The sequence below is a fragment of the Patella vulgata genome, chromosome 9, assembly GCF_932274485.2.
Source record: "Patella vulgata chromosome 9, xgPatVulg1.2, whole genome shotgun sequence".
NCBI lineage: Eukaryota > Metazoa > Mollusca > Gastropoda > Patellidae > Patella > Patella vulgata.
The window spans coordinates 44,466,193-44,478,413 of NC_065887.2; the positions used below are offsets into that span (position 1 = coordinate 44,466,193).

The 12,221-nt window shown below is 34.5% G+C and overlaps 1 protein-coding gene across 1 annotated transcript; it reads right to left on the reverse strand.

Moving 5' to 3' along the window:
• Positions 1-709: 709 nt before the first annotated feature.
• On the reverse strand, positions 710-6,455 carry LOC126832551 (FK506-binding protein 2). Its single transcript, XM_050563397.2, has 4 exons — positions 6,125-6,455; positions 3,865-4,010; positions 3,374-3,504; positions 710-2,559 (listed from the first exon to the last, which is right to left on the reverse strand). Exons 1-4 carry the CDS (start codon positions 6,307-6,309, stop codon positions 2,392-2,394), a joined length of 630 nt encoding a protein of 209 aa, XP_050419354.1. The 5' UTR covers positions 6,310-6,455; the 3' UTR covers positions 710-2,391.
• Positions 6,456-12,221: the final 5,766 nt, after the last annotated feature.

Sequence of the window (12,221 nt, forward strand, 5' to 3'; positions counted from 1 at the left end):
CAGGGGTGACGACAATATACGTTCATATGAACATTCTACCTCAGACATAGAGTTACTGTGTTCCACAGTCAAGTGTTGCTGTATTCTACATTCAAGGATAATTTAACTAGTACTGACTGTACTGACTGTGAACCTGGTTCTGATTGATGTCCTACTGTGAACCCAGTTCTGACTATGATGTCAATCGATGAACAAATGTTCAAGGATGTCAAGTTTCTTGTCAGTTTAGAATAAATTGGCAGAGCCTTAGGCTGTTTGAAAACAGTGTTGCCCCCAAGAAGATGATCAGCACCTGTAGACCGGTTCTTGGTAAAAAGTTTGCTAATATCCACGGAACTTTTAAACAGAATAATTTCATCATCACACTGACAGGTAGTCAAGGAATTAACGAAACAATTCCACTTTCACCATTCTTATTCAATAATATTTAAAGTTACCTCAGCCAATCAATTTCTCTTGTGTTCTAAAAACACCAATACATTAAAATTGCTTTTCTCTACTTAGCCTGAGCTTAGCCTAAAGCAGAAAATTTTCATCATTCAGCTCAGTAAAGATTTCACCAGATGAGCATCAACCCCAAGTTCGAACATTCTACCTCAGTAAGAAACCGTGTTATGTTCCAAAAGGTATGATGAACAAATTCATTTTAACATTCCACTGCTTCCTCTGAGAGGCAGGGGACAAGAAAAAAACATTTACTAAGAAAATATAAAATAAATATTTTTTATTTAGTATTTGAATCTACAATTAATGAAAGATCAAACAGCTAGAACAATTCTTGACATACATTTGAGAGAATTAATTTTAATAGAAAACATGATTAAATCTGAAGCAATACATACTCAAACAACCTTTGTGTACCTGAGATGAAACCATCAGATTTGTAGTAGACATGCATGTATAGTAACGAACAACCTCTGTAAACACCGATTGAAATTAAATATCAACATAAATATATAAATCTTGTTTATGTACGATAGCTAAGCACAATGGAAGACATGATAAACTAGGCTAAACAGACTTTATCCTACTGGAACAAAATAACCCAATATTGAGTAAACCAGTAATTTAAGTATGTGTACATATATAAAAAAAGCATATTTTTTCATCAAAAAATACAAAAAGCATTTAATACAAGCTTCAACCCATTTCTACTTGCGATTTGTGCATTCATTATTTGTCTTAGTTTTCCTCTAGTATGTAGAGATATTAACTACTACTACAGTACAGTCTATTATAAGATGCTAAGAAACAAAACAATCTTACCAGTAAGTGGAATTGGTCATGGAATAGGGATTTCATCATGACAGATGTTATCATGAGAATATATAATTCATGTTATGTTTGACCTTTTGATAAACTAAACCTTTGATTTAAGTAATATACGTTGACTAGATAAATATAGAGTGAGATATCACATGATATCAAAATGATACTTACAAAATTTTATGAAGAAAATAATTACATCTAAGACTTTCAATACTTAACAGATTACCATAGAATTATTCATAAATTACTTTTGGTATATATATTAAAATAAATTTCACATTAAATGTAAGTAAATTCATTTCTTTAACTTACAAATTACAATAACAGTAATTATCCCCAGTTCATTTCTTTAACTTACAAATTACAATAACAGTAATTATCCCCAGTTCATTTCTTTAACTTACAAATTACAATAACAGTAATTATCCCCAGTTCATTTCTTTAACTTACAAATTACAATAACAGTAATTATCCCCAGTAATTGGGATTATTGATTAAAAATGACAGATCTTTATTAAATATTTTAAGGCATGAATTTATGTAGAGTAAGGCATTGTGTGATAAGAGACACGAATGAGACATTTCACAAATACTAATCATATATTTATTGCTAAACTTCAAAATTTTGTTCATTTTGCATTTCTGGATTAAAGTGTGTTGTGTTTTAAATTGGAACCGAATCATATTTTTGAACAACATTTATTTCATGATTTTTACCCTGACTGGTATTTTCTTAGACGTAAATAGAAACAATCTTATTTAAAATACAATGCTATCTATTTTTTTCAAGTTTTTAATTAAAGTAAAAGATTCCATTATATAATTGAATGACATGATGCAATAACAAAAATATGACTTGGCATGAAAACAATATAAATCTATGTGCAAGATTTCAATCAATTTCATCTATATTTATTTATGGGTTTTTAAGTTGCTTTTCTTCGTATAAATTTGGTCCAATTTATCTTCTATTTTTAACTATATACAGTCAAAAAATAAGTTTGTTTTTATCTTTCAAAATTAAATGAAATTTATTTTAATTTGATGAAATTTGTAAGTGATTTAATTCCTGCACACAGACTTAATGATTAAAATCCTAAAACATTAACAAAGTTGTTTTTTTTATAATTCGTCATGTTTTGGGCCGCTAAATTCTTCATGAGAAATAAAACCATCTTTATCTTTATCTTCATGAGCCATGATTTCTTTTATCATATTATTGTGTTGTTCCTCAACATTCTCTTCACCAACATTATGTTTAGATGCTTGTTCTTTTAAATACGTAGCAATCTGAAAAAATACAACCATATATTTAGTCAAGATAAATTATAATATTAGGTTTGACTTTAATAAACCTCAAATGTGTCTATCCTCATGACGAATGTTTCCATCAAGGTAAGAAGTTACCACCATCCACCCCACTTTGCCAGGTAATTAAAATCCAGTTTATGTTCTTGGATATCTGATTAAAATAGAAACAAATAGACCTATTTACAAACTGTTAGTCAATCATAAAATCAGATTCCATCTTTCACCAAATGAGAATTTAGAGATCTTAAAAATTAAAAACCAGTTCCATATTGAACAGACAAGAGAAATGTTGGGCGTATAAAAACCTGTTCCAGACCGAACAGACAAGAGAAATGTTGGCCGTTGGGCATATAAAAACCTGTTCCATATTGAACAGACAAGCGGAGTGAGTTTCTTCAATCTAATTGAAATACAGATCTATATTTCATTTCGTTTTTTATACTTTCGATGGCCTACACTACATGAAGATCTGACAAGTTGTACTATAAGGTTGTATCAGGGGTCGTACCAGCTGCTTTTGATCCTATGACGTCAGACATTGATTAATCAATCAGCATTGGTGTTTCTAGTGGTTTACCCACAGTTCTGTGCATGGCACGCCAAGAAGTCACCATAACAGACTGTCGCATTGGCTTGTCCGTCAATTCAACCAAAACGCCAATAATATAACAACTCTTCCAGATCCTAGTGTAGTAAAGACAAGTAAAACGAAATTTTGAACTATAAAAAACGAAACGAAATAGGATGTGTGTTTTAATCAGATTGGAGCTTGTTATAGAAATGAGTGACTTACCTCCTCTACAGATAACAGTTTATCACCATCTGTATCAATTTCTTTAAAAACATTTGGTGGTGGCTGACCTTCTTGGATATCAACTAATTCAACATCAAATAATAAATTAGCATTGGGAGGAATAGATTCACCTGAAATAAAATAAATATTGATAAATTATACTTCTTCATTGGTCATATTGGGACTAACATATGGTTCAATTTTATTTCAATAATTCGCTTGTGCATATGGGTCTTTAGCAGTGGGAGGTCGGACCCAGAGAAAACCCACAAGGTTGGACAGGCGACCCTACTTCTTGTCACTTACAACAGGGGAATCGAAACCACGCCAGTTGATTCAATGACAGACCGTATGATACAGTGCGCACCCACTAATCATTCGGCCATCCAACCTTCCACATGAATTAACATTTAAATCTTGCTTTACTGTGCCTTTAATAAGTTGATTAATATAAAAGTTGTTTAATGTAGAAGTTGAAGAATAAAACATACCCGCTCCAGATTCACCATAACCTAGATGTGATGGAATAACTAATTTACGTTTTTCACCAACACACATGTCTGTTAAACCCTGATCCCAACCCTTAATAACCTGACCTACACCAAGTTGAAAACTAAAGGGCTGCCCGTGATCTTTGCTACAAAAACAAAAACAAATATCTTATTAATTAAAAATGTATGTTGAAAATCATTTTGTTTAGAGGATATTTTAAAAGATATGAAGTACATGTATTGTATTTGTCAAGGCAATAAAGTTTAATAACAATGGCCAACTTGGTGCGTAAACTTCTGGGCATGATGCATATCAGAAAATGACATCACACAGGAAACCCATAAAAACTCCTGTACTCATATTTTGGGACTTGATTCAATCTGTTTCACAGAGTCTTCTCTAATATCTCTGTAAAAGATGACTGCCTTTAACACGTGCCGTCAATCATTGGATGAATGGCCCGTGCATTGTTTACATAAGACGTTACTGCTTTGGGCAGAATGCGCCTTTTAGTCATTTTAATACCCATTTACACTAAATAGGAAATAATTTTTACCTACAAATACGTCAAACATCTTTATTTATTTTTCTAATACATCAAAAAAATGTTTTAGAATTTAATTTGTTGGTGGAAAAAAGTTAATATTTGAGACTCATTAAGTCACATTGATGTCATCCTTATCAGTGATTGTAGCGGCCTAGCGAATATTCACTGCTGATCAGTGTGGAATTGATTCACTAAAACCTTTTAGTTATGATGTCATGTGAAATCTGAGAATTTAAACATTGTAAGGCTATTATAGAGAGAAAGAGAAATGGGGTTTAATGTCCACTCGACACAAACTAGGTGATTTCAGGACTAGAGTCTATTATAAGATTGTAGTTGGATATTGGGTATTAGTTATTCATTATTGTATAAAAACACAAACTTACATGGAAAACAATCACTGGTTTTCAACAAGTTCCTCTTGTCGTTCTCAAGTGAGTAATGTAATAAAATCAGTGATTGTTTTCCATATAAATTTGTGTTTTTATATTATATGTTCAATTACTAAATGCCGTATAAGGATTTGCATCACAATTCTGCAGCCTGTAGTGCCGTTACGTCAGTAAGAGATAGTCTAAAACCGAGGAAGGTGAGAAATATGCCATAAATAAAAAAACATGAAATATCAAATTTAATATGAATGAAATATGACCGATAGTGGAAGCCTTGCCCAGGGCTATTGAAATCAAATTCATATTGTGGTGACTGTCTATAGACAGGGAGCTTGATAATTTTTAAACTAAATTGGAACCCGATTTATGAGGCTTACGTGGTAGTGGAACCATTTCCAGTACTACTCTCCAGCTTTATGGAACAATCCAAGTCATGATTTTATACACTTGTAGTAATATTTAAACATTGTATTGGACAAGGTGTAGTTTAAACACCTATTTATTGGGTTTCATTACTAGATAGACCACCACACCTTTCAAATCAACAAATAACTTGCAAATATTCTTAGCTTAAAAAAAATAGTGGGTCATACAACTCACCATACGGGTCAACAGCACCACCCACCCCCACTATGAATATAGCTTGTTATTGTTGCAATGACAAAGTTGAAGGAAAAAACATTGGAAACATACATAACATTCCAGCAATTCCAACTGATTCATGCAGTCAGTCAAGTAGCACAATTTACCCAAACCCCCAATATCCACCATTATATATAACAATCTATATTTGATAATATACTGTTCTTTATGCAGAATCAGCATTTATAGTTTATAAATAGAATCGTGTTTTTTTTCAAAATTGTCCCTCAAAATGTAATTTTCAAGAGAGCGATTTCTTGAAATACACAAGTTATGTCCCTTGGTTACAACTTCCAAACTTGCTTGAAAATCGCATTTTGGCAGTGAGTTTAGACACAAATAATGATTTAAAATCAAAAATAACAACTTAATTTACCAAAACCATAAAGAACGGCATATTATCAAATATCGATATAAACTGGAAAGCGCATTTTGTGAGGCATTTTGATTGTAAATTAAAAATGACAATTTAGAATAAAGAAAAGCATACTATCAAATATCGATATAAATTATTGTCTTTGAAATAATGGTGAATTTGGGTAGATTTGGGTAAATCGTGCTACCCCAGTTAGTTCCTTCTTCCTTGAGTTAAGATAAGAAGACATGGTAAAGAAATTGCATTCTGCTGCAAAATAACCCTCCATATGTTTAATAATCAAGAATAAATATTAAACTCACCTAGAATCGAATTTAGAACCATCTTTTTCTAGTGTACCTGTATAATGCATTTGTAGCATATCGAACTTTTTACTGAGACGTTCACATTCCTCCGGTTTCTCAACAACTTCTATCTTCAGTTCATCTTCAGCATAAGACAGACACACACACGCTAAAAGCAGTCCTATGAGTTTAAACGACGCCATATTGAAAGTGTTATTAGTGGTAAGAGACGAAAGTTACTATGTAGATGTATACCAGATATCTAGTCTTAAGTTATTTATCGAGAACACCTCTATTTATTTTCGACGTGGCGGACTGTGAACTCGACAGCCAAAATATACACCGGTAGCTCAAATACTTTCCTCTGATTGGTTGGCGGAAATCTAATAATAGCCCCCGACCACGTGCATTCGTACACGTGGTATTTGGCCGCAAGGAGAATTATATTAGCAGAAGACAGGGGTCTATTTAAGATTTATATTTTTAAGTCATTATTATATAACATAAATTGACTCTTTTGAATCAGAAACCATAACATAAATGATGAGCACTTCCCTGAAGATCAAAATGCCTTTCACCTGTAATTAATTATAGCTTTTATCACCTTAAAGGCACGAGTTTAATGAGATCTCGGTACCATAATGATTTAAAATCGATAAAATGTTTCTATGATGTAAATCGTAGTAAAATATAATGACAGTATAGGTATATATATATGGCTCCAGCTTTCTGATTTGTTTTAATGTAAACAACAACAACCCTTTTTTCTTCAAAACATTCGATCGATATTTATGCAAATATATTCTTTATAATTCAAAACCGTTTAGTCATTGTATATGTGAAGTCTTGAAAGACAGGTATATAGACAGGTACGCTGGCCAGGTAGGTAAACCACCTATAATATCCCTAGCTTGCTGGCCAGGTAGTCATAAATCTTCCCGGTGGTAGAGAATATTACATACATTCAATTTAATGGCTAAATTCACATCTTACATAGTTGTAGGCCTTAATGAAGTTTAATAACAGAAGTAATATAACTTTTATTTTAATATTTTTTGGACATATTACATTGTATCTGTGCGTAAATAATTGTTGAATTTATAAAATAAAATAAAATGATGTTTAACGTCTTGCTGGTCTGTAGAATTTATAAACAAAGTTGTACCTCTTGTAAATATTACATTTCTCTCAACATATTATATGTAGTATCTCGAACAACCAAAGTAACATATAGATCTAGCCTATGTGTAAGAGGAACAACCAAGGTAACATGTAGATCTATGTGTAAGAGGAACAACCAAGGTAACATGTAGATCTATGTGTAAGAGGAACAACCAAGGTAAAATGTTGATCTATGTGTAAGAGGAACAACCAAGGTAACATGTGGATCTAAGAGTAAGTGGAACGACCAAGGTAACATGTGGATCTAGTAACATCCTAACACATGACTAGATAATATAACCATAATAAACAATTTACTGCCGTAAGTCAGTATTTTCCTATAGATTTTATATAGAGTTAGTAACAGGTGTTTTGAACACACGCGGAACCTGTTGGGGGGGGGGGGGGGGGGGTAAGTGGAAAGTGTGGGTGAGGTTTAACTAAATAATTCCCATGGCCATCAAATTCTCACCTGAAAGGGACGATTAAAATTGTCTTTGCATTGCCAGAGTTTTCTTCATGAGACCTTGGTCGCTCAGTGAATAGCCCCTTTCACACTAAACAGGACGTCACGTGTTCGATACCATGCAAAAAAGGTTCAAAGCATTAGGATAGGAGTGAAAAAAAAGGACGAGGTCCCATGTACACGATGGCGTTCACGTATAAAGAACCCTTGAATAGTAGGCAGAAGTACCACCTGGAGAGTCTTACTTTACCCCCCCCCCCCCCGCACACACACACCACATACACCCCACCCCACATCAATAATACACAACCACTCTTATTTAACAGGTATCTAAGAGTTTGTTAAAGCACCGTAATCCACATAGGCGAATGTAAAGCTGATATAAATGTATATATATATGTGAAATTACTGAATTTCTCTTTGAGCACATTGTATGCCCGTCGTCAGTAAACATTGCGCCGCTCATTTTGTGACTCGTGATCAACAATGCATATATAGGGGTAGAATATGAAATGAATATCAATTGGAAGAGTTTTCAATTCCATTTTATTGGTTAAGATAATGTAAAGATTTTCTGTTGGCTAAATTATAAAGAAGATGATTCCATAGTTTGGGAGCTTGTGGTCTAAAATACCTCTTGTAATCATTGTAATAGTTTGGTAGCTTGTACTCTAAAATACCTCTTGTAATCATTGTAATTCTTTTATATACATGTACTGATATTATGTATTGTAGTGTGTTATAGGCCATATTTTGTATAGCTATTTGCCAAGGCCATCGGTGTATAAATAAAATTGAACCCAAGACACTGCCTTGCAGAACGCCGAATAAAACACCCTTACACTCGGACAGCCCAATGCAAGAAGGGGTTAACCGTACTTGTTAGACCAGAAAGTAAAACCCTTGATGCGTTATTATTAACAGAAAAATCAGACGACCACCTGAAGCGTATTATAACAGTGCCAACAGCAATACATAATAATATACTGTATACTGTACAGTTTTGACTATGGATGTATGACGTCAGGATATCAGTTTGAACTATAGACAGTTTTTATGGAATGAAGTTTACGGTAGAAAACAATCACGTGTTTGTACATAATATATATAGCACGATGTTTCCACAAGCACAAACGTTTACGGTAAGCACATCGGATATTTTTTGTACAAGATTATTTTCCTTTAAATAAGTTTTTATGGTTTTGATATCAAGCTTGATTACCGACCTATTCTACTATAACTCAACCAATCAAAATAAAAGTTGATCTCAAGCGAAACAATTAAATTGATTAAAAATTTCACATTTACTATTAGATGTTGTATTAGTAGAAGGTTTATATTTTCTTTTCCCCACGCGGATACATTTGTATGATGTTTGAAACGTGTGTTACAAGTAGAAGTGTTGTAAGCAGAATGTATTTCAATATCAGCAACGCATGGGTTTGGGGCACGACATGTATAAATATAGTCATTCCAGCTGCAAAGACTTGAAGCGCCACGACTGTCAGCTTTGCGTGTGACACGTAATCTGAAAGAAGTTGATAATAATCTCGAACCGTTTAATGGAGAGTTCTACTGTAGAAACAATGAAAACACGGTGTCGACTATGATTTTCCCACACTATTATTAGACATAACGTGTCCCTGTCTAGCCACTAATTACTGTATAGCCTTAATTCAATTCATAAAAAATTGTTTCTATTTGTACATTATACGAGTACCCGAAATACGCCATCCCGAGTTATGTGTTTTGGCTGCGGGTATTTTGGGTACGGTAAGGGTTACGAGGCCTGGATGAAATGTTCTAAGCCTGAAAGGAACGATCAGTTGGATTGAAACAAACTCTTGCCACCGGCAAGTACAATCATTGAATGAATCATAGACATAACAACTGTAATGTTATTATTGTCTTAGTACTAGACCATCTTGTAAACTTACCACTGGAATCACAAGAAATGGAGAAAACTTCATCAAATAGGACATTCATCTAATACCTGCAACTGAAAGGACCAATCCTAACACAGATACATGCAGACAGACACGGTCTCCACTTTAGGGGATGATGCTCCTTCCCTTTCAACAGTAATTTAAGCGTGACAGAGAGAGCCTTAAAGGAGCTAAATCGCTAATATTTTGGATCTAGAAATTGACACAAATGGGTCGCAACCACTATAATAATGTAATGTGAATGTATATAAACTGATTTACATTCAATCGTTTCTGTTTTTACTGCAATTTCTGATCAGTTATATTCGGCGAAATACGCCAGAGGTCTCAATCCAATGGCAATCTAGAGCGTCTGGTTATTCCACTCTATACCGATAGTATTTATTCCGCATGCTCTCCAGATAAGAATACGACGTCACCGTTTGACATGACTTGTGGAATATATCTAACCTCTTTCTACGAGTCCCTTGTTAACGGAATTCCGAACAATTGACTAATCTTCTATTATTACGTTCGAATTTTATAACTCCAGAAGAGAACTATTCTTCATATTTACGATTTCCGCCTTCTTAGACTTTTCCTATTAAAAGAGAAAATATTTGTAGGCGCTTATACAATGGTAATGTTTAATGACCCGATCAACACCTGCGACGATTAAACACATTTCTATAATATATGTAAGATACGCTATTAATGGCCCCAATATGGCCTTTTATTCTACAAGCAATAACATCTTAAATATTGGGTTGTAAATGAACAACAAAAACAAAACATTGTGAAGCCATATTAACCACGTCATCGTATTTTACCACGTGGACCCGCGAGTCACGTCTTACTGCTGGGAAGAAACTAATTTCTAGAACGTTTTGTGTTAATATTGACACTCTTTGTTTAAATGGAATAAAGTCAACATTGGAAAATCCTTGCCTCACGTCTCACTGTAGTATTACCAGTCTTTATGCAAATATGGCCGAAGTAATGTCACATTATCACAAAAACCCCTTCCTATAGAATCACCTGACTCAATCTACAGATTTAAATGAACGTGAGTCATGATGTCACTGGATCATCTATATCACATATATTGCCCCTCAATCCTCACCACCCCCTACACCCCGCACCCGCACCCCAACTCAAATATTTTCTCTCATATTGGATACCAATAAAGGGAATTACATAACAAATGAAATTGGGTTTTACGTTCTGCAGCTGTTCTGCACCAACCCGGCTAATGAAATCGCCATACAGTATGCAATGAGGGAAATTTTGCCCATGTAGTGTGCTGTGTCCGGACATCGGTGTTTCCGCCATGTAGGGTGATGTGCCCACATATCGGTGTTTCCGCAATGTGCTGTACCCGGACGTCGGTATTTTCGCCATATAGTATGCTGTACCCGGACGTCGGTGTTTCCGCCATATAGTCTGCTGTACCTGGACGCCGGTGTTTCCACCTACTCCTCGAAGAATACCAACGCGGTGGTTCTTTTACGTCTCAACGTGTACATGTGACCTCGGGTTTTCGTACTATCCGAATGACTGGGCATTGTTCCTTGTTAAAGCCCTCCGCCCTGCATCACTGACACAAGAGGAAATTCACTCTTAAAAATCCCGAGGAACTTTCCCGACCAACACCGGGATCGAACCCGACACCTTCCAGTGGATGAGTCAGCCACGAATTGCGTATATAAGGTGACCAATTTTGCTTGTCTGTTTGATCATATTGTGGGGCATTTCAGTAAAATATATGTTGCTCAAAATCCCTCTTATTTTCTGCGGAACCGTGTGCGGCGGAGGTGCTCACCCCGGATACCAAGCGAGAGACCGCGATGGAGTGGGGGGTGAGGAGCCCACCACCCGAATATGTTTGATAACTAGAAGCTCGGAAACGCCATTCCTAGCAACCTGAGACACAAAATATGACACTAGAATACTCTTAATATATACTTGTGAAACTCCTGACACGAATATTCAAAGTTTAATTTAATTTGAATTTCACATATCTAAAGTTTTACATGCCTGGTTTCTCTCATCTCTCCATTAATTTTTCATCGGTGAAAATTATGCGTTCAACATAAGCATTGCAAACTGGCATGGAAAGAACAAAGGGAAGTATAATTTGATTAAATTTGCTGGTTTTAGCGGACGACCATTAATTAAAGAATTAATCACTTTCCTCATGGACCTTTTATTATAAAGCTACATGTTTTCATCCATTTCTCGCCCACGTTTAAGAGTTCAAAATCAATGTCATTCGTAAATCAAATCTGTTTCTCTAAATTAAACGTAATATCCTTTGGTAGTCTACTTTATACACATAAAACTTACGAGTGCTATGACACACACGTAAACTTACGAATCGTGTTTCATGTGCAGAATGTTTGAGAAACAAAATTATAAGTTGTAGATTAAGTTTAGATCTAAAAATATTCTTACGAATCTTTAAAAAAGGTAATACTCAAGACTATCATCGCGAAATTCACGCATTATACTGTATAGAAATCTTGCATGTGAGGAATTGCGGGACATTTTTTTTCTTTTTTTT